Source organism: Somniosus microcephalus, chromosome 13 (genome assembly GCF_052327205.1).
Source record: "Somniosus microcephalus isolate GS21.2 chromosome 13, FLI_Smic_1.0, whole genome shotgun sequence".
Lineage (NCBI taxonomy): Eukaryota > Metazoa > Chordata > Chondrichthyes > Squaliformes > Somniosidae > Somniosus > Somniosus microcephalus.
Genome location: NC_140999.1, coordinates 163,178,476 through 163,204,234, shown reverse-complemented (window position 1 = coordinate 163,204,234; position 25,759 = coordinate 163,178,476). Strand labels below are relative to the sequence as shown.

The following is a 25,759-nucleotide window of genomic DNA, read 5'->3' as shown; positions in this document are numbered from 1 at the left end:
CCAAAGTTATAGAGTGTACCTACACACATGTTATATCAAAGGAAAGCTGATGATCAGGGGAGTGTCATAGGCGTATTTTACTTCTTGGTCAGACAAAAATTGTTCGGACAGTATACAAAAAACGTTCAAAAATCCGCTCATTAGCGGTTGACCAATCCTACCGCTCATTAGCGTTGAGTGACGTGATGGTTGACCAATTGGGGGGCGTTTCATGACGTTTGTGGGCGGGACCTAATCCTTCAAACTGCCGAGCGGGAGCTGAGCTGAGGTGAGTGGCGGCCATTAAAGACCAGCCGGGCCTGAAGCGCTGGCGGCCGCCCTTCTTCACCCGCAAAATCTCCCTCCGGCTCTCACCTTTTAGCGGGGGAGAGGCTGCTTTAAATTAGATCGTTCACTCAGTCGCGTCTCTCTTCATCTCTTTTGTTTTTCTTCTCTCTGGCCGGCTGCGCGGGAAAACAGAACCACGTGGCCCGAGAGACAGCGAGGAGGGGAGCAGTGGCGAGGGCTCAGGCTCAGCGGATCGGGCGCTCATCAGGGGTCGGCCTGCAACACATCGACCGGAGGAGCGGCGGCTCTCTCTCTCCTTCCCCCCCCCCCCCTCTCTCTCTCCCGCCGACCTCACAAAATGGCGGCCGCCTTTCTTCACCCGCCGGGCTCTCGGACACGGGAGTCCGGAGCGAAAGGCCTTCGACTGCTGCCCGGCCAACCGGGTCCAAAGGCCCGCCTGGTTAAACATGAGGAACCCCGGGCTCGCTTCTGAGCGATGGGCACCCGGCCTCCCGGTGTCGGACTGACTCCGTTCTGGTACCGAGGTGAGTCCGAGGGGGGGAGAGAGAGAGAGGGGAGGGAGGGAGAGTGGGGAGGGCGAGAGGGAGAGCGGGGAGGGCGAGAGAGAGAGCGGGGAGGGCGAGAGAGAGCGGGGAGGGAGAGAGAGAGAGAGTGGGGAGGGAGGGAGCGGGGAGGGAGGGAGGGAGAGAGCGGGGAGGGAGAGAGCGGGGAGGGAGAGAGGAGCGAGCGGGGCGGGAGAGAGAGCGAGCGGGGAGGGAGAGAGCGAGCGGGGAGGGAGAGAGCGAGCGGGGAGGGAGAGCGCGAGCGGGGAGAGAGAGAGCGGGGAGGGAGAGAGAGCGGGGCAGGGAGAGAGAGAGCGGGGCGGGAGAGAGCGAGCGGGGCGGGAGAGAGAGCGAGCGGGGAGGGAGAGAGAGCGAGCGGGGAGGGAGAGAGAGCGAGCGGGGAGGGAGAGAGAGCGAGCGGGGAGGGAGAGAGAGAGCGGGGCAGGGAGAGAGAGCGGGAGGGAGAGAGAGCGGGGAGGGAGAGCGCGAGTGGGGAGGGAGAGAGAGAGAGAGCGGGGAGGGAGAGAGAGCGGGGCAGGGAGAGGAGAGAGCGGGGCAGGGAGAGAGAGCGAGCGGGGAGGGAGAGAGCGAGCGGGGAGGGGGAGAGAGCGAGCGGGGGAGGGAGAGAGCGAGCGGGGAGGGAGAGAGCGAGCGGGGCAGGGAGAGAGAGAGAGCGGGGAGGGAGAGAGAGCGAGCGGGGAGGGAGAGAGCGAGCGGGGAGGGAGAGAGAGAGAGCGGGGGAGGGAGAGAGAGAGCGGGGAGGGAGGGAGAGAGAGCGGGGAGGGAGGGAGCGAGAGCGGGGAGGGAGAGAGAGCGGGGAGGGAGAGAGAGAGCGGGGAGGGAGAGAGAGAGCGGGGAGGGAGAGAGAGAGCGGGGAGGGAGAGAGCGGGGAGGGAGAGAGAGCGGGGAGGGAGAGAGAGCAGGGAGGGAGAGAGAGCGGGGAGGGAGAGAGAGCGGGGAGGGAGAGAGAGCGGGGAGGGAGAGAGAGCGGGGAGGGAGAGAGAGAGCGGGGAGGGCGGGAGGGAGAAACGGGGAGGGAGGGAGGGAGGGGGAGGGGGCAGGGAGAGAGGGGCAGGGAGGGAGGGAGGGAGAGGGGGAGGGAGGGAGGGAGAGTGGCAGGGAGGGAGGGAGGGGCAGTGAGGGAGAGCGGAGCAGGGAGAGAGGGGAGAGAGAGAGTGGCAGAGAGACAGGGTGAGGGAGGGAAAGTGTGAAGGGGTGGGAGAGGGAGGGAGAGCTCGCCTTCTTCGGCTGCCACAATTTAAACTTCCCGCCGACCTCTCAAAATGGCGGGCCGCCCTTCTTCACCCGCCGGGCTCTGAGTCCAGCCCCTTCCCCGGGTGTCTTCTCTCTTTATCTCCTTCCCTCACTCTCTCTCTCTCCTTCTCTCTCTCTCCTTCCCTCTCTCTCCTTCCCTCTCTCTCTCTCCTTCCCTCTCTCTCTCCTTCCCTCTCTCTCTCCTTCCCTCTCTCTCTCCTTCCTTCTCTCTCTCCTTCCTCCTTCCTTCCCCCTCTCCTTCCCTCTCTCTCTCTCTCTCTCCTTCCCCCTCTCCTCTCTCTCCTCTCTCTCCCTTCCTCCTCTCTCGCCTTCCCTCTCTCTCTCCTTCCCTCTCTCTCTCTCCTTCCCTCTCTCTCTCTCTCTCCTTCCCTCTCTCTCTCTTTCCCTCTCTCTCTCTCTCTCTCTCTCTTCACAGACAGACAGACAGATAAACTCATTTATATGCCCTCAAAAAACCCTCGGCACCGCCAGGCGCTCCAGCTAGTGTTCAATAAATCAGTGTAAAAAAAGTTTAAACAAAGTTTAAAAAGCACTTGAGGGGACAATTCAGCTTTATGAAAATGGATATCGGCAGACCTTTGAGCATACAATCAGAGTGACCAATTTACACAGGTGAAGATACTAAATGTGGGCACAGGAAATTATAATGGGAGAAAGTTGACAGGCGTAACAACAAGAAGTCAAGTGGTGCAGACAGGAAGTTGTATACAGATGTAAGTTTAAAAAAAATTTAAGTTTGTCGAATGCAAAATGAATAAAATAACCTTTCTGGAGTGGGTGCCGCACATTCAGTGCTTTCTCGATGCAAGAGACTTTTTTTAAAGTAATAAGCCAAGTATCCTATAAACTTCCACCTCCCCTGTAGTGGTCTCCTTTCCCAATATCAAATCCTAAACGGCATCAATTTGCTCTGGTCCTACAGGCACTTCGCTTCTCTTATTTTCTGGGCTCCCACCCTTAAACCCTGTGGATTGTGATAACAATTAGGCTACAAGGGTTAGTAACCTGCACTGTATTAGATGCTGTACTGCCTCATAATGTATATATGCAATTATAGATCCTTGAGTTGGTAATGCTGTAATGTTCTCAGTCCATTGAGACAATGGTTAATGCTGCAGTGTCTGCAATTCTTGTTTCTCCACAGGGTGGTGCTGTTTTCTCTTAAAAAAATTATTACAAATTTCTGTTCTTAAAAACAGAAGCACTCATAGGTCAGTCAGGCAGTATCTGGGGAGAACAGATAAGTTAATGTTTCAGGTATGTTCTCATCACAGATGCTGCCTGAACAGCTGAGTGTTTACACCATTTCCTGTTTTTAGTTGAGATTTCCAGCATCTACAGTATCTTGCTTTTTCTTAATTTCTGTTCTTCCTTGTGCCAGAGATGGCACTGTAATACATCTCAGCTGGTACAAAAACACACTGAAAGACACATCATTTCCGGAAACAATTTCCGTTCCCTAGCCACCGATTCCATCTCCCTATCTGGTCACTGTATCAGGCTGAACCAGACTGTTCACCACCTTGGCGCCCTATTTGATCCTGAGCTGAGCTTCCGACCCTATATCCTCTCCATCACAAGACTGCCTACTTCCACCACGACAACATCGTCCACCTCCGCCCTGCCTCCACTTATCTACTGCTGCTGAAACCCTCATCCATGCTCCAGACTTGACTATTCTAGTACTTTCCTAGCCGGCCTCCTATTTTCCACCCTGCATAAACTTGAGCTCATTCAAAACTCTTGTCCCCGTATTCTAATCCGCACCAGGTTCACTGACCTGCAGTCCACCAATGCCTCAATTAAAACATTCTCATCTTGTGTCAAATCCCTCCATCATCTTGCCTCTCCCTATCTCTGTAACCTCCTCCAGCCCTACAACCCTCCAAGAACTCTACGTTTCTCCAACACTTGACTTTTGTGCATCCCCCACTCCCTTTGCCCCACTATTGGTGGCCGTGCCTTCAGTCAGCTAGGCCCTAAGCTCTGGAATTCCCTCCCTAAACCTCTCTGTCTCTCCACATCTCTCTCCTCCTTTAAGACCCTCCTTAAAACGTAACCTATTTGACCTAGCAGTTAGACACCTGTCCTAATATCGCCTTCCTTGGCTCCATGCCAATTTTTGTCTTATTACGCTCCTGTGACGCGCCTTGGGTCTTTTTCTGATGTTATAAACACAAGTTGCTTATAAAAAAAATTATCTTAGAAGAATGTACTAGAGGCTAAGTTTTCCTATATTTTCTTAATTATGATGAAAATGTGAAACCAGTGACAAAAAATGCTTAGTATATGGGAGGCTCTCTAAGCCATTTTACTTGCTAAATAACTACAACTGATCATTCTAATATTTTTGACTTCACTGCTGCAAATTACTGTTGCAAAAGTGTATAGTTATTTATATAGACTACTAAGATGTTCTTTAGAAATCCAGACAATGAAATTTCAGTTACTGAGTGAATCTTGGTACAATATATGTTTGAGTTGTGAGGATATCTTTGTATTCATGCAAGAGGAATATGAAGATACTCTTGTGCTTTATTTTAGTAACAATTAGCTGAAAGCAGTTTTGTTATTTTTTCCTCTTTCCCAATATTGTTGCTAAATCCCGTAACCTAACATTATAAATACCATGTTGCTCTCATTTTGAAAGGTTTGCATAATGTAGAGGGAAAGAACAAATTCTGATTCTGGTTCTGAACAAAACATTACAATTGTTTTACTTGGGTACAAAAGTCCCATTAACAGTTTAGAACCACAAAATAGCAATTATATCATTTGAATTTGGAAGAGAGAACAAAATGTGTTATCATTAGTAATTCAGTAATCTACTAGCAAATTGATTTGCATACAAAAATACAGACAGGTAACCGCATTTCAGATGGAAACCAGTGTTACAATAATTTTTATTTTGGAGTTATTTTTTGGACTGAAAATGTGATTGAATGTTAAAATGTTCCACTGTAATCAACCTCTTTGAGAAGCAAAAGCAAAATACTGTGGATGCTGGAAATCTGAAATAATGGGATTTATATAATAATTTGTTAATGGGACTTTGAGAAGCATATTTGCAAGTTGCTGTACAAGGCTATGAATACAAATTGTTGGCTGCTGAAAGTTTTGACTTCCCACTGCTTCCTTATCTATTTGGCTACACAGAAAGGCAGGAATCTGGACTGATGTGAGAACAGACATTCTAAATTAATCCTCCTATTAGCCAACACAATTTGCAATAACAATACAAATAGCTGTACTTCAGAGACACAAGTGTATTACCGTAGTGAAATATTCTAGTATTAAGAAGCAGCAACATATCATTTATAAGAATATTTGGATTAAAGGTGTTAACAGGATTGCTGAGTGAAGCAAGACAAGTATTTTCTCAATATATCTGCACTTAAAAAAAAATGTATCCATGTGACCTAGATGCAAGACCATTTGGCACTTACCAACTTCTCTTGCTTATGCTGTTTGATTCTATGTATTTACTGCTGAATTGGACAGGTTCAGAACATCCAGCTTCTGACTTTAATTGCATCTTGATTGCAGATGATTATGTTGCAATAGGGACTGACTGCGACCATATGGCAGCACAAATTGAAGAAAATATCCTTTTATAAGTGAATATCTTTGGTACGATGATGTCCATAAGCCGCCCTCTAGAAAACACATTTGTTTGCTAGGTGTTTAAGTGGCATAGTGTAACATTCTGTCCTTTCATTTCTGTAGTGGCCATGAAGCCACAGTTCAGAACTGTCCATAATTCACTGGAACTAGATTGGCAATCTCGCTTAACAAGGCAGTAAGGTTATTTGGTGCAGGAGGTGGACTGATGAAGTGAATTTATCTTTTGAAGTGAAGATTAAGGCACATTGTTGAAGTACAGCAGTGAGGGCTTTACTGTGTATTGTCATTCTGTACCTGAGCTGGGAGTGCTGGATGCTAACATTGGGTGTTCGAAGTGGAAAATTTCTCCATTCCCCAGTACTAATATTGCTCATCTTTATGAGCACAACAATATAACATTTAGATATTTAACAGAAGTGTGTATAGAAATTAATAATGAGAAGTTTTGGTTTCTTTTGCAGCAACAAATTTATAATGGATCCAATAAAGATGTAGTCTCTTTGGAGTCCCCATAGTATATGTTGATTGCAGTCTCCCTTCTGTATAAGTAAGCATTAAAGATCAGATCCTTGATGTTGATTGCTATACAAAGTGAAAGAACAATAATATAATCCAATGACTGGTTTATGTAAAAACTAGCTTTTTATGTCAGCCTCTGCAAAGTTGGAGGTGGGGTGGAGGTGGTAATATAATACTTGAGGGATTTAATTTCTAGAAAACATACTGGATGCAGAGCTACAGCCAACATGTATTGTAAAGCTTTTTTTGTGGGGGTGGTGATTTCCAGCTTTTATTCCCCACCTCCTCTGAAGACATTTATTAACTTTAGCTGCAAAAGAGTCAGAGCAGAAAGGATAGTCACAGATGCTTTGTCTTCGAAGCCAAAATAATAGAATAAACTGAGATTTAATGGTTTCTGTGACTAATTCTATCTCAGATAGGCCAATATTCTTTGGAATTTGACACCATTGCAGTAGAGTTAAACTAAAATGAAAGTTCTGGTTCACTGATTGTTATATCTGGACTTTGGCTATGGCTCCTTAATTTAATTGATACTTGTATTCCAAGAGATGGGCAATACAGATATGAAATACAAAAACCGAGTGAGAAGCAGGATAGCTAACCTAAAAGACACAAAGAACCCCAACTTAAGGAAGAATGTTCTCTGTGGAAATATTTCAGCAGAACAGATTGCAAGAATGACTGCTGAGGTAAGGCTATATTATTACTATGATTGTTCAGCATTATAATGTTTTATTTCCCAAGTAGACAAAATCAAAGTCCCTCTTCTAATGATGCAAAGATGTCTACCACAGTCAATGTACCAAACCACTACTGCCAACATAAGCTTTGCTGAAAATACTCAATACAGTTTTTCTTACCACAGAGGAAGCTAAAATTGTAGAAAGTGTCTTAACACACTAGCTTTAAATTCACAAGCTATAGTACAAACAACAAAACAACTTGTATTTATATAGCGCCTTTAATGTAGTAAAACATCCCAAGGCGCTTCACACAAGTATTATAAGACAAAAATTGGACTCCGAGCCACATAAGGGGATATTAGGGCAGGTGACGGTCAAAGAGGTAGGTTTTAAGGAGCTTCTTAAAGTAGGAAAAAGAGGTAGAGAGTCGTAGAATTTTAGGGAGGGAAGGCCAGAGCTGAGGGCATGGGCAGCTGAAGGCACGGCCACCAATGGTTGTGGGGCTGGAGGAAATTACAGAGATAGGGAGGGGCAAGGCCATGGAGGGATTTGAAAACAAGGATGAGAATTTTAAAATCGAGGCATTGCTTAACTGGGAGCCAATGTAGGTCAGCGAGCACAGGGGTGATGGGTGAACGGGACTTCACAGAATCACAGAAACCCCACAGTGCAGATAGAGGCCATTTCGGCCCATCGAGCCTGCACCGACACATATCCCACCCGATCCCCGTAACCCCTACACCAACACATATCCCACCCTATCCCTGTAACCCCACGTATTTAATCCCCCTAACACTAAGGGTCAATTTATCATAGCCAATCAACCTAACCCGCACATCTTTGGACTGTGGGAGGAAACCGGAGCACCCGGAGAAAACCCACGCAAACACGGGGAGAATGTGCAAACTCCACACAGACAGTCGCCCGAGGCCGGATTCGAACCCGGGTCTCTGGTGCTGTGAGGCAACAGTGCTAACCACTATGCGAGTTAGGACACGGGCAGCAGAGTTTTGGATGACCTCAAGTTTACATAGGGTAAGACTATGGGAGGCCAGCCAGGAGTGTGTTGGAATAGTCAAGTCTAGAGGTAACAAAGGTATGGCTGAGGGTTTCAGCAGCAGATGAACTGAGGCTGGGGTGAAGTCGGGCAATGTTACAGAGGTGGAAATATGCGATCTTATTTATGGCGCAGATATGTGGTCGGCAGCTCATTTCAGGGTCAAATATGACACCAAAAATCAAGAATATTTTTCAATGGATTTTGCTTTCCTTTCTAATCTAATATCACAAAGATAATTACAGACAAGCAATGCCATTCTACTAATCTAGCTCATCTTTTTATAGAAACAAGATGCATTATGATTAAATATTGTTTTAATTATCTGCTACTAGATGTTGCTGTCACACTTTAAATAGTATACTAATAGTGGTTTCCTAATAGTAACATATTGGCCCAGAATTTGGGACGTCCTGATGTGAAAGACAGTTCAGAAATGCAAGTCCTTTCCTTTCCTTATACTTTACAGATTTATTTCATAATTATACTGTAATGGTCTTAGCTTGCATATTGAATTTGCCATTACATTTAATTAATCCCCCCCCCCCCAAAAAAATAAACACACACTCATTAAGGCATTTTTTTCTAGACCATACATACTTCAGGCTCACATTCTGAATATCTCCCATGTCTTGCAGTCCACGCTTTACTTTGTTTTTTATATTTTTAGTTCCTACTAATCACAGTTTCTCTACCTGTTGTCCTTTTGTGCTTTTTCTTTACCTTTATCCTATACCTTTGCTCCTGGTGCACCATGCTGTTTGATTGCCCTCTAGATAGGATTTGAGGTGTTGAATATGCCCATACTCAGACTATGAAGCTGTTCACTCCATACAAGTCATATTCAATTGCAGGTTAATCCATTGCCAGATACTTGGATAAAACCTGCTTTTTCATTGTCTTAATATTTGGGGCAAAGTTTGACCCTGTCGCACCCATTTTTCAGCAGCTGAATGGAGCGTGGGGGGGGTGAAAAGCACCAATTATGCATGGTTATGTCCTGCATCCGAACGACATCAAAAGTAATATCTGTTACATCTCCAGCTTTTTCCAGTTCTGATGAAGGGTCCCAGACCTGAAACGTTAACTCATTTTTCTCTCTCTCCACGGATGCTGCCTGGCCTGCTGAGTGTATCCAGCATTTTCTGTTGTTATCTCAGATTTCCAGCATCCGCAGTATTTTGCTATTGTATTTACGTCTGATGACATCTTGGTTCAGGCAATATATAGGAACAGGAATATGTCATTTGGCCCCTCGAGCCTGTTCTGCCATTCAATGAGATCATGGCTGATATGTGACCTAACTGCAAATACCTGCTTTTGCCCCGTTTTCATTAATATCTTTGGTTAACAAAAATCTATCGATCTCGGATTTAAAATGAACAATTGATCTAGCATCAATTGCCCTTTGCAGAAGAGAGTTCCAAGCTTCTACCACCCTTTGCATGTAGAAGTGTTTCCTAACTTCACTCCTGAAAGGTCTGGCTCTAATTTTTAGACTGTGCCCTCGGACTCCTCAACCAGTGGAAATAGTTTCTCTCCATCTCTCCTATCAGTTCCTCTTAAAATCTTGAAAACTTCGATTAAATTACCCCGTAACCTTCTAAATTCCAGGGAATACAACCCTAGATTGTGTAATCTCTCCTCATAATTTAACCCATGGGAGTCCAGGTATCATTCTGGTAAATCTAGCTGCAGTCCCTCCAAGGCCAATATATTTTTCCGAAGGTGCGGTGTCCAGAACTGCTCAAGGTACTCCAGGTGTGGTCTAACCAGGGTTTTGTATAGCTGTAGCATAACTTCTACCCCCTTGTATTCTAGCCCTCTAGATATCGGGGTCAGCATTCCATTAGCCTTTTGATTGTTTTCTGTACCTGTCAGTGACATTTTAATGATCTATGTACATGGACCTCCCCCCAAGTCTCTGGATCTCCACTGTTTCTAGCTTTTCACCATTTAAAAAGTACTCTGTCCTATCCTTTTTAGGTCCAAAGTGGATGACCTCATATTTGCCTACATTGAAATCCATTTGCCACAGTTTTGTCCAGTCACTTAATCTGTTAATATCTCTTTGTCATTTTATGCTTCCACCTACACTGCTTACAATGCCGCCTATCTTTGTGTCATTGGCAAACTTGGATATATGACTTTCTGTTCTATCATCTAAGTCGTTAATAAATACGGTGACTAGTTGAGGCCCCAACACAGATCCTTGCGCGACACCGCTAGTCACATCCTGCCAATTAGAGTACCTGCCCATTATCCCTACTCTCTGTCTCTTGCCACTCAGCCAATTTCCTAACCAGGTCAATAATTTGCCTTTAATTCTATGAGCTTCAACTTTAGCTAACAGCCATGAGGGACTTTATCAAATGCCTTCTGGAAGTCCATATAAATACCATCCATATACATTCCCCTGTCCGCTACTTTAGTCACCTCTTCAAAAATTCAGTCCGGTTCGTCAGGCATGACCTTTTTACAAAGCCATGTTGGCTCGCTCTGATCAGCTGAAAATTTTCAAGGTGTTCAGTCACTCTGTTGTTAATTATAGACTCCAGTAATTCCGACAATAGATGTTAGGCTAACTAGTCTATATAGTCTATAATTCCCTTTGTTGCCCCCTCTTGCCTTTCTTAAATAGCGGAGTGACATGCACAATTTTCCAATCTAAAGGAACGGTTCCCGAATTAAAAGAACTTTGGAAGATTATAGTTAGGGCATCTGCAATGTGCTCACCTACTTCTTTTAAAACCCTGGGATGGAAACCATCTGGTCCTGGGGATTGTTCACTCTTTAGTGCCATTAATTTCTGCAACAGGAATTATTCCTTTATTAGCCTATACAAACGGGCCTAATGCCTGTTTCATGACCTCGATACACAATTTCTCCTTCCCTCAAAACTGGTGAGCTGCATCGGGACGACGGATTGGTGTCCACAGCTCAACAGAATTATTTAATGAAGCCCGAGGCCCAATTTCAGATGAGCCTCCGGCTTCTGGTGCACACTCGGAGTGTGACAACCATTTTGTGCCCGAAAACAAACATAAAGGAATTTCTCCCTCATTGTGTTTTATTTCCTTATAAGCAGCAAAGCCAACAGCCAGATACTTTGGAATTGCCAACTAGGATGAATTTTTTAGCAGCCTAACCATTATGCTTTAAATTATGGGGCTAGATTACTACCGCATCTAAACCAGAAGTGAAAAACTTACTGCAAGGAAATTGCAAATACACTAAATACTTACCAATATCTCAATTCTTCTGTGTGTTTTTCCTTTGAAAATCGGCTGTGACAATCAAAAGATGTAGTGATCCCACTACGCATGTTGGAGGTGACACCATTTTGAATTTTGCAACCCTGACCTCATTGTGATTTAAAAGGTGGCTGCCGTGTGATTAAGGTGAAGTAGAAACATAATTAAGATTTAATTTATCTTGAATAGGTGTAGAAAGGTTAAATTATACCCTTGCTATTCCTAAGCAATGCAGTTCTTTACAGGAACTTGCTTTCACTTTGGTGATAAATTTTATGTGGGAACTAGAATAGAAAGCGGGAATAATGGTTTGAAAAACTTGGTTCTCATTCTGGATTGAGATATGTCATTTAATTACAATGGAGCTCACATATTGAAAAAGTATTGAAACCTATAAGCATAGAAACATAGAAAAATAGGAGCAGGAGTAGGCCATTTGGCCCTTCAAGCCTGCTCCGCCATTCAGTATGATCGTGGCTGATCCTCTATCTCAATACCATATTCCCGCTCTCTCCCCATACTCCTTGATGCCTTTTGTGTCTAGAAATCTATCTATCTTCTTAAATATATTCAGCGACTTGGCCTCTACAGCCTTCTGTGGCAGAGAATTCCACAGATTCACCACCCTCTGAGTGAAGACATTTCCCCTCATCTCAGTCCTAAATGTCCTACCCCGTATCCTGAGACTGTGACCCCTCGTTCTAGACCCCCCCAGCCAGGGGAAACCTCCTCTCTGCATCCAGTCTGTCTAGCCCTGTCATAATTTTATATGTTTCAATGAGATTCCCTCTCATTCTTCTAAACTCTAGTGAATACAGGCCTAGTCGACCCACTCTCTCCTCATACGACAGTCCTGCCATCCCAGGAATCAGTCTGGTGAACCTTTGCTGCACTCCCTCTATGGCAAGAATATCCTTTCTTAGGTAAGGAGACCAAAACTGCACACACTACTCCAGGTGTGGCCTCACGAAGGCCCTGTACAACTGTAGTAAGATATTCTTGCTCCTGTACTCCAATCCTCTTGCAATGAAGGCCAACATACCATTTGCCTTCCGAGCTGCTTGCTGCACCTGCATGTTTGCTTTCAGTGACTGGTGTACAAGGACACCCAGGCCCCTTTGTACATCAGCATTTCCCAATCTATCACCATTTAAATAATACTCTATCTTTCTGCTTTTCATACCGAAGTGGATAACTTCACATTTATCCACGTTATACTGCATCTGCCATGTATTTGCCCACTCTCTCAACTTGTCTAAATTCCCTTGAAGCCTCTCTGCATCCTCCTCACAACTCACAATCCCACCTAGTTTTGTGTCGTCATAAACTTGGAAGTATTACATTTGGCTCCCTCATCCAAATCATTGATACATATTGTGAATAGCTGGGGCCCACGCACTGATCCCTGCGGTACCCCACTAGTCACTGCCTGCCACCCGAAAAAGATCCATTTATTCCCACTCTCTGTTTCTTGTCTGTTAACCAATTTTCAATCCATGCCAGTATATTACCTCCAATCCCATGTGCTTTAATTTTGCACACTAACCTCTTATGATGTGGGACTTTATCAAAGGCCTTCTGAAAATCCAAATACACCACATCCACTGGTTCTCCCTTATCTATTCTATCAGTTACATCCTCAAAGAACTCCAGTAGGTTTGTCAAACACGATTTCCCTTTCATAAACCCATGTTGACTTTGTCTAATCCCATTGATATTTTCTAAGTGTTCTGTTATCACATCCTTTATAATAGACTCTAGCATTTTCCCTACTACTGATGTTAGGCTAACCGGTCTGTAGTTCCCAGTTTTCTCTCTCCTTTTTTAAATAGTGAGGTTACATTTGCCACCCTCCAATCTGCAGGAACTGTTCCATAATCTATAGAATTTTGGAAGATGACAACCAATGCATCCGCAATTTTCATGGTTACCTCTTTTAGTACTCTGGGATGCAGATTATTAGGCCCTGGGGATTTATCAGCTTTCAGTCCCATTAATTTCTCCAGCACTTTTTTTTACTTATACTAATTTCCTTTAATTCCTCCTTCTCACTAGACCTTTGGTTCCCGAGCATTTCTGGGAAGTTATTTGTGTCCTCTTCCGTGATGACAGAACCAAAGTATTTGTTTAATTGCTGTGCCATTTCCTTGTTCCCCATTATACATTCTCCCGTTTCTGACTGTAAGGGAACTTCACTAATCTTTTTCTTTTTACATACTTGTAGAAGCGTTTACAGTCCACTTTTATGTTCCTTGCAAGTTTACTCTCATACTCTATTTTTCCCCTCTTAATCAATCTCTTGGTCCTTTTTTTGCTGAACTCTAAACTGCTCCCAATCCTCAGGCTTGCTACTTTTTCTGGCAACTTTATGACTCCTCTTTGGATCTAATACTATCCTTAATTTCTTTTGTTAGCCATGGTTGGGCCACTTTTCCTTTTGTGTTTTTGCACCAGAAAGAAATGTATAACTGTTGCAATTCATGCATTCGTTCCTTAAATGTTAGCCATTGCCTATCCACCGTCATGCCTTTTAATGAAGCTCTCCAATCTATCATAGCCAACTAACTCCTCATACCATTGTAGTTTCCTTTGTTTAGATTTAGGACCCTAGTTTCAGATTGGACTACTTCACTTTCCATCTTAATGAAGAATTCTATCATGTTATGGCCACTCTTCCCTAAAGGACCCCGCACAACAAGATTATTAATTAACCCCTTCTCATTGCACAATACCCAATCTAAGATGGCCTGTTCCCTAGTTAGCTCCTCAATGTACTGGTCTAAAAAGTTTGAATCCTGCTAGTGTCTGATGATGCCACCACATTTGTACACTGATGTTCACATCACCCGTCTGTTCTTATGTGGACGTCTGACCAGAAACATTGATTTTCATCCACTTTCCCACACCTCAAAAATCTCCAAGCTAAATCTCCTGCATTTATTCAGCCAGTTATACTTGCAGCATATCTCATACCTCAGAATCTGTTACCTCTGATCATCACTCAAGCCTTTACAATCTTATCAAAATAGATAAAATGCAGTGATCATCTCACATTTAAAATACATTGGGCCTGAAAACCTGTTATTTTGCAATTGTGTAACTTGGCAGCCATTTTAAAGTGGTTGTATATATGCTGGCCAGTCGACAGAGAGTGGTCTTGTATTAAAGACCAGTTATCAAGCAGTAGTGAAGGGAGAGCATTTCTTGGGCAGTAGCAGTAGGAAACTGACTGCAGTTACAGATCCTGGGTCGGCTGGATGCTGAACCACATGGAATTGCTCCTTGATGTGTTTTTAACCAATATCAGCTAAGTGGCTTCTTGGTGTGAAGAGAGACCTGAATTGATGGGTCTCGACAGGGCTGAAAATTGACACTGTAATTAGACACGTTTTCTACCAGGTAGGGACTTTTACAAAAGCAAATTTTGGTAACCTGTTTGGAGGGATAAAACTTTTTATAAGAGATATTTGAAATCCATGTAACCTGGGCTCAAAAATTTTTATGCAACATATTTTACCGTATGATTCTCTTTTTCAAAAAAAATAAAGGAAATGGCAAGTGACGAACTGAGAGAGATTCGGAAGGCCTTAACAAATGAAGCTATCAGAGAACACCAGATGGCCAAGACTGGTGGTACCGAAACTGATCTCTTCACTTGCGGAAAGTGCAAGAAGAACAACTGTACTTATACACAGGTAAGAGCGGTGTCAACATATGAGGGCCGATTAAATGGTCTTGAGCATTGGTGCGCAGGTTGCGCAGAGGAACTATTAAATTGGGAGAACAGGTTTGGAACCATTTTTCAGGCTACAACTCTGCCCTTCTGTTTTTAGTAAGCTGAAATACATGTGCCCATTTTGTGCACTAGCCTAATTCAGGCCTCGGATTCGGTGATTTATATGAATACAAAGGACAATTTTTGCCAGGTTTGCTTTTTTTTCCCCTTTCAATGCCTATTTGGATTGAAAGTAAGGAAAACTCTGTGGATGAAGAGGCTCTTAAATTGCCTTTGTAGATTTTTACATTTACTGTTATTTTTAAAGTAAAGTTTTTAAAACAATTTCTCCATATTTGCCACATTTTTATTATTCCCCTCCAATAATTTGGGAACACTTTTTTTTTTTCTCACACTTGTTTTTAAAGACATCCCCAAAGCAGTATTTCACATTTGAGGTAGTTCAAGATGAAAGAAGGCAAGCCAGGAAGATAAACAGGCTCCAGACCCTGGCACACCTACCTACTAATTACCATGAACAACTGCCTCTGGGCAGAGCTTACGATCTGCTTCAAGGACACCTTCAGTCAACTTGAAGCTTCAGAATAACACTATTCGAGGTCAGCAAGGACCTCAACTGTCATTCCCAGTCAGCACTGCAATATTAGGTAATGTGCTGCCACAAAAGGATCGGATAGATGACGGATGTGTTACTCACCGTAGACACCACTTTCATCTCCTTTCCCTGATTAGTAGTACACAGCTACCCAATGACACTGCACTGGTGCATTTTTCCAAGTACAATGGATTACTGATGGCTGTCATATGCCCAATCTGGGTGCCAGAAATGACCATGTTTGTATATTATAATGCATGAAGCTGTTGGAAGATGTGAATGTGACGAGGCTATAAATTATGGCCTAGAAATTGGGTTGGGGCGCCAAAGTGGCGCAAAAGTCGCCTGAGCGCAGGATTTAGCGCAGCGATTGGAGTAATACCGATCGCCAGAAATTCAGTTTCAGTGCCCCTCGAGGGACACGGGGCGAGGCTCGAGGCGCTCCGCATCCCTCTTAGGGCGCTGAAACTGATTATCGCAGCGCAACGTACCGCAGCGCCACACGCTGCGGCACGGCACGCTGCGGTACTGCAGGCCTTCCTCCCACTGTTAAGGGGGAGGTGCCTGCAACAGCGCGATCCCCGCTCGCGAGTGCCGGCAAATGAGCCCGGCACCAAGGAGAAGTGCCGGGCTCTCGGGAAACAGCCGGCAATGCCGCGGCGGGGGGGAGGTTAGGAGGCCGGGGACGGAGGTGCTGGCAGGCGGCCGCCGAAAAAGCGGCCGCCCCGCACCTCCACCTTAACTTGCGCCGCCGCCGGCACAGTAAGGCCCCGTGAACCGGGCGCGGGTAGCGAACGGCGCAACTGCGGCGGTCGCTACCAAATATCGCGAATGGGGCGCTGCGCACACCAATGACGTCATCGGTGGCGGCGCAGCAGAACAGGCTAACGCCACCATTAGCGCCCCTCCTGAATATCGCGGGAGGCGCAGCCAGTGGCGCTACAGCCACTGATTGCCTCTTTAGGCGCTAACAGGTGGCGCTACTCACCCAATTTCTCCCCCTATATGTTTCATCTTGTGCTCTACTGAGGTATGGATGCGTAATGAAAGAATTGTAGGGTTCTGCAAGGACTTAACATGGATGAACTACAAACTGAAAAGGTTGACAACTTTGTGGCTTGAAGGCTCGAGCCAGTTACCTGTTATACAGTACTGTTGGTTAGCCCTACTTTGCCAAGTTTCTTAGTGTGCCTTCTTCTCCTGCATCTGTTCCCAGGTACTGTAGCCAGCATTGAGCTGGGATGCTGCCTCCTACTAGGCATGGTGCTCTGGTGTCCTGGGGTGTACCAAACAAGCTAGTCTTTCTCGAAGCCACCTCATGCCACAGCAGATTCACTTTGCCGGTCATCAAATGGATTGATGGGCAGCTGTGCTCTGACATTTGTCCATAGTCTCTTTGTGCTTTCATCATGACCATCCTTTTGGCCTCACCCACCATTTCTTGCACCTTGCATACAGCCTTTGCAAAGGCTGGAAAATTCTGTGAACCCTCCAACATTTTATCCCCATGTATGTAGTTACATGTTTAAGTAGCTGCTTGCCTTTAATTTTGAGCAGCAAACCTTTATAGATGGTGTGCTTCCAACCTTTGGGACCTCCTTCATTCCATTCCCTGTGCAAGCCTCAAGCTGTCCAGGAAGTATATTCAAATGAGATCCTGAGCTGGCTTCACATCACCACTCTCAGTGTGAGATTTATACCATTATAGTGGGTTTCAGTGATTTTTAACTGGGATCACTGAGTCGGCCCTATAAAGACTTCCTGTAAAAGGTGAATCAAGAGAGCATGTAACTGTAACCACAAGAGTGGTGGTATTGATGCTCAATTTGTTCAACAATGTATTTTTTACGTTTGCTATACAAATAAAATGCGATACAAGTAAAACTTATTGATCTAATACTGTAGATATCAAAGATAATTGTGGCCTAATATTGTTAGGTTATTAACCAGAATTTCAGTACGTTGCTCAAACATGAAAGAAAGGGAGTTGAGAACAGTGTGGGTAAATGTGATTAGGACTATTTGCTCATGTGGAGAGTAAACGCCGACTTGTTGGGGCTGTTTCCGTGTTGTAATTTCTGTGTAAATCTTTGACCAACCACATGAGCCAGGTCTCATTTTTAGTTTGAAATTTATTTACAGCTCTGCTTTAAAAATTGTTTTAATCTTCAATTTTTTTTAACAAGATCAGTATTAGACTATTCCTAAAATATTTAATGAAAAATACTTGAATTGAAATGAACACTTCATTTTTATAGAGAAGCAATGGTAGATTAGCTAAAACAAGAGAGCGCCTAACCACCGCCCCTTGACATTCAACGGCATTACCATTACCGAATCGCCCAACATCAACATCCTGGGGGTCACCATTGATCAGAAACTTACCTGGACCGGCCACATAAATACTGTGGTGACAAGAGCAGGCCAGAGGCTGGGTATTCTGCGGCGAGTGTCTCACCTCCTGACTCCCCAAAGCCTTTCCACCATCTACAAGGCACAAGTCAGGAGTGTGATGGAATACTCTCCACTTGCTTGGATGAGTGCAGCTCCAACAACACTCAAGAAGCACCACACCATCCAGGGCAAAGCAGCCTGCTTGATTGTCACCCCACCCACAACAACAACTTGTATTTATATAGCGCCTTTAACATAGTAAAACATCCCAAGGCGCTTCACAGGAGTATTAAAAGACATAAAATTTGATTCTGCGCCACATAAGGAGAAATTAGGGCAGGTGACCAAGAGATTGGTCAAAGAGGTAGGTTTTAAGGAGTGTCTTAAAGGAGGAAAACGAGGCAGAGAATTTCAGAGCTTAGGGCCTAGGCAACAGAAGGCATGGCCACCAATGATTGAGCGATGAGCATTCCTGATTATAAAGAGGCTAGAATTAGAGAAGCGCAGATATCTCGGGGGGTGGGGGGGGGTGCTAAGGGGTTGTGGGGCTGAAGGAGATTACAGAGATCGGGAGGGGCGAGGCCATGGAGGGATTTGAAAACAAGAATGAAAATTTTGAAATCGAGGCGTTGCTTAACCGGGAGCCAGTGTAGGTCAACGAGCACAGGGGTGATGGGTGAATGGGACTTGGCAGCCGAGTTTTGGAGGACCTCAAGTTTATGTAGGGTAGAATGTGGGAGGCCAGCCAGGAGTGCATTGGAATAGTCAAGTCTAGAGGTAGCAAAGGAATGGATGAGGGTTTCAGCAGCGGATGAGCTGAGGCAAGGGCAGAGACGGTGATGTTACGGAGGTAGAAGTAGGCGGTCTTAGTTATGCTGCGGATATGTGGTCGGAAGCTCATTTCAGGGTCAAATATGACAAGGTTGCGAACAGTGTGGTTCAGTCTCAGACAGATGCTAGAGACAGGGATGGAGTCAGTGGCTAGGGAACGGAGTTTGTGGTGGGGACCAAAAACAATGGCTTCGGTCTTTCCAATATTTAATTGGAGAAAATTTCTACTCATCCAGAACTGTATGTCGGACAAGCAGTCAGACAATTTAGAGACAGTGGAGGGTTGAGAGAAGTGATAGTGAGGTAGCCACCACCTTAAACATGCACTCCCTCCACCACCGTGGCTGCAGTGTGTACCATCTACAAGATGCACTGCAGCAACTTGCCAAGGCTTTTTCGACAGCACCACCCAAACCTACGACCTCTACCACCTAGATGGACAAGGGCAGCAGGCACATGGGAACACCATCACGTCCAAGTCACCATCCTAACTTGGAGATATATCGCCGTTCCTTCTGGGTCAAAATCCTGGAACTCCCTAACAGCACTGTGGGAGTACCTTCACCACGCGGACTGCAGCGGTTCAAGAAGGCGGCTCACCACCACCTTCTCCAGGGCAATTAGGGGTGGCCAGTAAATGCTGGCCTTGCCAGTGACACCCACATCCCAGGAACGAATAATTTTTTTTTTATTATTCTCAGTTGGTATTTATAAATAAAAATCCACTTAAAAGTTAAATACAACTCTTGGTAAATAAGTAACTATCTTTAGATATGTACCAATGTATATATTTTTTTTTCAGTTCATTCTTGCCTATGTAGGCCTTGGAGTAATCCATTTACTGTTAAGAAGGCAAGATCCCCGCAGAACACAGCGGTTTCTGCTTTTGATAAGTTCTGCTTCCAGTGACGCAGGATTAAAATGGAGTCCTTCAAAATGAGTTGATAAAGTAGATATGCTGTAGAGGTTGCAATTCACATCTTTGATGAGTAGAATCTGATTTGATCTAATCAGTTTTAACAAGTATGAGAATTGAAATGTTGCCCTTTTATGAAAAATTCAATTTTATGATGTATAATTTCTCTCCTCTTTCTCCAGGTTCAAACACGGAGTGCTGATGAACCCATGACTACATTTGTTTTTTGCAATGAATGTGGCAACAGATGGAAGGTACTTTTTCTTATTGTAGTTAAGTAATTTTGTAAAATATGTGGAATAGCACTTAGAATGTTTCATTAGAGCTCTCTCAGTGGGTAACTGACTGCCAAAGTATTGTGCCATACCAGAGAGGACCCAGGTACCATCTGTACTAAGGTAGCTGATCTTAGCTGGGTGGGCACTATAACCAACCTACGAATCCCTGGCTAAAAAGATTAAACAGTCAGTAAAGGTTCCTACTTTCCAAGAACCCCTAGTAGAAAGTGCATACCTATAGGTGCTGGATGAGGCAGGATTGTGATGTCTCTCATGGTGGAGTAGCCTGCTGACACACTATCTCATCTCAAACATGAAGAGTAACCACTTGGGTGGGTACTAAAGGGCTGCTGGTGCCCATGGTTCAGTACCTTAAACTAATGCTGCTGTCAAGAGGGGTGTTTGGCGTGGGGCGGGGGGGAAACAGGATTTAAAAAAATGGAGAATAAGGTTTGACATGTTTTGCAAGTGTAAAGTTATTTATGCTACTCGATAGCCTTTGGTTCAGATCAAGATAATCCCAAACTGAATATGTTATCACGCCATTTATATTGTCTTGTGACCCTTGTTAAAGAGAAATACTTTTCGTATTTAGAAAATGTTTCAGATATCAAAAGTTTAAAACTTAAACAAACAAATCTCCCATGGTGTTGCGCTGTCCTTTTAAGGCCACTGCTCAAGTACTCCCTGTGGGGAACGGGCACATCCAGATAATTGTAGCAGCATGTAAACTCTTGAAGCCAATTAGAGGGCATTTGTAGCTTCTTCCAAATTTCTGGAACCCACTCTGCAGAATCCAGATTCTTTCTCACTTTTTTAAGATTGCCTTTCATTCATAACAAAGTGTACCGGATACATGCTATACCGAGACAATTTTATTAAAAACTAGCGAATCTCCCAAACCGCTGCGTACGATAAACTAGAGGATTTAAGAGTAAATAAGAGTATTAGTTAAAGTTAAACTAGGACTTGTGGGCTAAGTTACAGTAAAGACCTAAAGCATATAACTAAATGTAATACCTTAGACAAGGTTATTACCTAGATTAAAAACTATAAATAGACAATTGAGTGATAATTCAAAACTTGAAAACCTAATTAGCTAAATAAAATACAATAGAGATGGCAGGGCAGGTGATGTGTTGCAGCTGTAGCATGTAGGAGCTGGTGGGCACCAGTGTGATCCACAGCAACCATATCTGCAGTAAGTGTCTGCAGCTCGAGGAACTTCGGCTCAGAGTTGATGAGCTAGAGTCCGAGCTTCGGACACTGCGATGCGTCAGGGAGGGGGGAGAGTTACCTGAACACTTTGATCCAGGAGGCAGTCACACCCCTTAGATTAAGATTTGGGCCGTGGTCAGGGACAGGAGGGTATGACTACGAGTGAGGCAGGTATGGGGATCCAGAAGGTAGCATTGGAGGAGCCTCAGCCCTTGCACTTGTCCAACAGGTATGAGGTTCTTTCAGCCTGTGTGGACGAGAGCAGGGACTGCAGGGAGGATGAGCAAACTGACCACAGCACCGTGGTACAGGGGGCCATTCAAGTTGGGGGAGTAAAAAGGAATGTAGTGGTAGGGGACAGTATAGTTAGGGGGATAGATACTGTTCTTTGCAACCGAGAGCGCGAGTCCCGAAGGCTGTGTTGCCTGCCAGGGTTAAGGACATCTCCTCGGGGCTGGAGAGGAACTTGGAGTGAGAGGGGAAGAATCCAGTTGTCGTGGTCCACGTAGGTACCAACGACGTAGGTAGGACTAAGAAAGAGGTTCTGTTGAGGGAGTATGAGCAGCTAGGGGCTAAATTTAAAAAGCAGAACCACAAAAGTAATAATCTCTGGATTACTACCTGAGCCATGAGCAAATTGGCATAGGGTCAATAAGATCAGAGAGATGAATGCGTGGCTCAAAGATTGGTGTGGGAGAAATGTGTTTCAATTCATGGGACACTGGCACCAGTACTGGGGAAAGAGGGAGCTGTTCCGTTGGGACAGGCTTCGCTTGAACCATGCTGGGACCAGTGTCCTGGCAAATCGAATAACTAGGGCTGTAGATAAGAGCTTTAAACTAAATAGTGGGGGGAGGGTTCAGGTGAAGGGAAATTTAGAAAGTTAAAAGAGAAAGGACAAGGCAATAGTGCAGAGTAGCGATAGGGGTAATGATAACCAGAGTCTGACAGTAAGGGACAGAACATAAGACTGCATCGGCAAATAGGGTAAAAGATGGGAAAAATGGTAAAAAGACAACATTAAAGGCTCTTTATCTGAATGCACGCAGCATTCGTAACAAGATAGATGAATTGACGGCACAAATAGAAATAAATGGGTATGATCTGATAGCCATTTCAGAGACGTGGTTGCAAGGTGACCAAAGCTGGGAACTGAATATTCAGGGGTATTTTGGAAGGATAGGCAGAAAGGAAAAGGAGATGGGGTAGCTCTGTTAAAGGATGAGATCAGTACAGTAGTGAGAAATGATCTTCGCTCGGAAGATCAAGATGTAGAATCAGTTTGGGTGGAGATAAGAAATAGTAATAGAAAGAAGTCATTGGTGGGAGTAGTCTATAGGCCCCCTAACAGTAGCTACACAGTAGGACAGAGTATAAATCAAGAAATAATGGGGGCTTGTAAGAAAGGTACTGCAATAATCATGGGAGATTTTAATCTTCATATAGATTGGACAACTCAAATTGGCAAAGGTAGCCTTGAGGATGAGTTCATAGAGTGTATTCGGGATGGTGTCTTAGAACAATACGTTGTGGAACCAACCAGGGAGCAGGCTATTTTAGATCTGGTAATGTGTAATGAGGCAGGATTAATTAATGATCTCATAGTAAAGGATCCTGTAGGGCAGAGTGATCATAGCATGATAGAATTTCACTTTCAGTTTGAGAGTGAGAAACTTGGTCTGAAACTAGTGTCTTAAACTTAAATAAAGGTATGAAGACAGAGTTGGTTAAAGGGTAAGACGGTAGATAAGCAGTGGCAGATATTTGAAGAGATATTTCATAACTCTCAGCAGAGGTATATTCCAGTGAGAAGGAAAGACTCTACAAGAAGGATGAACCATCTGTGGCTAACTAAGGAAGTTAAGGATGGTATCAAATTGAAAGAAAAGGCATACGATGTTGCGAAGGTTAGTGGTAGGCCAGCGGATTGGGAAATTTTTAGAAACCAGCAAAAGATGACTTAAAAAAATAGAGGGAGAAGATAGATTGAGAGTAAACTAGCAAAAAATATAAAAACAGACAGTAAGAGCTTCTACAGGTATATAAAAAGGAAGAGAGCAGCTAAAGTAAACGTTGGTCCCTTACAGGATGAGACTGGGGAATTAATAATGGGAAACCAGGAAATGGCAGACTTTGAACAAATATTTTGTATCTGTCTTCATGGTAGAAGACACTAAAAGCATCCCAATGATAGCAGATAATCAAGGGGCAAAAGGGAAGGAGGAACTTAAAATGATCACTATCACTAGAGAAAAAGTACTTGTCAGCCTTTAGTCCCATTAGTTTGCCAAGTCCCCTGGACCTGATGGCCTACATCCTAGGGTCTTAAAAGCAGTGGCTGCAGAGAGAGTGGATGCATTGGTTGTCATCTACCAAAATGCCCTGGATTCTGGAAAGGTCCCAGCGGATTGGAAAACCGCAAATGTAACGCCCCTATTCAAGAAAGGAGGGAGACAGAAAGCAGGAAACGATAGGCCAGTTAGCCTAACATCTGTCATTTGGAAAATGCTGGAATCCATTATTAAGGAAGAAGTAGCAGTACACTTAGAAAATCATAATACTATCAAGCAGAGTCACATGGTTTTATGAAAGGGGAATCGTGTTTGACAAATTTACTAGAGTTCTTTGAGGATGTAACGAGCAGGGTGGATAAAGGGGAACCAGTAGATGTAGTGTTTTTGGATTTTCAGAAGGCATTCCATAAGAACATAAGAAAAAAGAGCAGGAGTAGGCCATATGGCCCCTCGAGCCTGCTCCGCCATGCAATAAGATCATGGCTGATCATCGACCACAAATCCACTTTCCTGTCCGATCTTCATATCCCTTGATTCCCCTAGAGTCCAAAAATCTATCTAACTCAGCCTTGAATATACTCAAAGACTCCGCATTCATAGCCCTCTGGGGCAGATAATTCCAATGATTCACAAGCCTCCGATTGAAGAAATTCCTCCTCATCTCCATCTTAAATGGCCTGATAATATCCTGAGACTATGCCCCCTAGTTCTAGACACTCCAGCCAGGGGAAACAACCTCTCAGCATCTACCCTGTCAATCCCCTTCAGAATCTTGTATGTTTCAATGAGATCACCTCTTATTCTTCTAAACTCCAGAGAGTATAGGCCCATTCTACACAGTCTCTCATCATAGGACAGCCCTTTCATCCCAGGAATCAATCCAGTGAACCTCCGTTGCACCGCCTCCAAGGCAAGTTTATCCTTCCTTAGATAAGGAGACCAAAACTGTGTACGGTAGTCCAGGTGTGGTCTCACCAAGTCCCTGTACAATTATAGCAAGACTTCCTTACCCTTATACTCCAACCCCATTGCAATAATGGCCAACATGCCATTTGCCTTCCTTATTGCTTGCTGTACCTGCATGCTAGCTTTCTGTGTTTCTTGCACGAGGACACCCAAATCTCTCTGAACACCAACATTTGAAAGTTTCTCACAATTTAAAAAATATTCTGTTTTTCTATTCTTCCTAACAAAGTGCATAACCTCACATTTCCCTACATTATACTCCATCTGCCAACTTACTGCCCACTCACTTATTCTATCTACAGGAAACTCTTTTTTATCCGGCACCGACGGGACTGGCGTGGTGCCGGTTGATCTAAAAGTCCAGATTACAGAGAGATATACTTACTAAGGTACGAGAGCCCTGTACATGGCCACAGATCCAGGCGTCCCTGTTGCATGGCAACAGGTGCAGGAACCCCGGTTACACGGCCACAGATCCAGGAACCCCGGTTACACGGCCACTAATATGAAGTAAAACTTACCTGAACCTACTCCTGAAGTTTGCCGGTCAAGAGAGATTTCCAGTTATTTAGGCGCCGGTAAAAAGGGAGGTTCCTGTATATCCCTTTGCAGACTCTATGGGCTCGAATTTCCAAGCCCCGTGGAGGCGGGTTTGGAGGCGGGAGTGGTGGGAAAATTGCAGAATCGGGGGGGCAGGAACCCATCCCACCCCCAACCCGCCTCCGTGCCAATGTCCCTGGAGGCGGGTATCCGACCTGTGCTGGGAGCCACCTCCCCGAGGCGGGAAGGGGATTAGTGCCAATTAACTGCCTGTTAACAGGTAGTTAACAGGCAGTTTTTTGTCAAACCCTATTTTTAGCCCTGAAGTGTGGGCTTCCCGACGGCTCCGAACCACGCCAAGTTAGCGAGGCGGACCGTCGGTCTGAAGGGGTTGGAGGGGCTGAGATGTCCGTTGTGCAGGTGAGTGATGGGTGCATTGTACAGAGGTAAGTGTAAAGTGTTTTAATAAGTTTACTTACCTTTACTTTCTCCTGCAGGCTTCCTTCCTTCAGTTCTCGGGAGTCCCTCAGCTTACCGGCACAGAAAGCAGAATGGCCGCTGACCTGTCAAAAGCTGCAGCCTCTGCTTTCTGGTCTGGAGAGCTCTCTAACTGAGTCTGAGTAGAAGGACTCAAGTTAGAAGACAGATTGTCAGTGTTTGACAGCTTCACAGAGCTGCCAAATGCTGATTTTTCATCTGTCAAAAGCTCTTGACAGATGAAATGTCAATCGCTGACATCACCAGTA

At 44.6% G+C, this 25,759-nt stretch overlaps 1 protein-coding gene across 3 annotated transcripts in view; it reads left to right on the top strand.

Annotated features, from left to right (window-relative positions):
* The window catches only part of LOC147108739 (transcription elongation factor A protein 2-like), a 69,535-nt gene that overhangs the window by 36,211 nt on the left and 7,565 nt on the right, over positions 1-25,759 (top strand). The window contains exons 6-10 of one of the 3 annotated variants that reach the window (XM_086005501.1): positions 5,652-5,708; positions 6,786-6,940; positions 14,794-14,940; positions 19,900-19,971; positions 23,004-23,192. In XM_086005501.1, coding sequence (XP_085861627.1) covers positions 5,652-5,708; positions 6,786-6,940; positions 14,794-14,940; positions 19,900-19,971; positions 23,004-23,177 — 605 coding nt within the window. In that variant the 3' untranslated portion in view covers positions 23,178-23,192. Of the gene's footprint in view, positions 1-5,651; positions 5,709-6,785; positions 6,941-14,793; positions 14,941-19,899; positions 19,972-23,003; positions 23,193-25,759 lie in introns of those variants that run through there. The other 2 variants (XM_086005503.1, XM_086005502.1) reach the window with 2 other exon arrangements.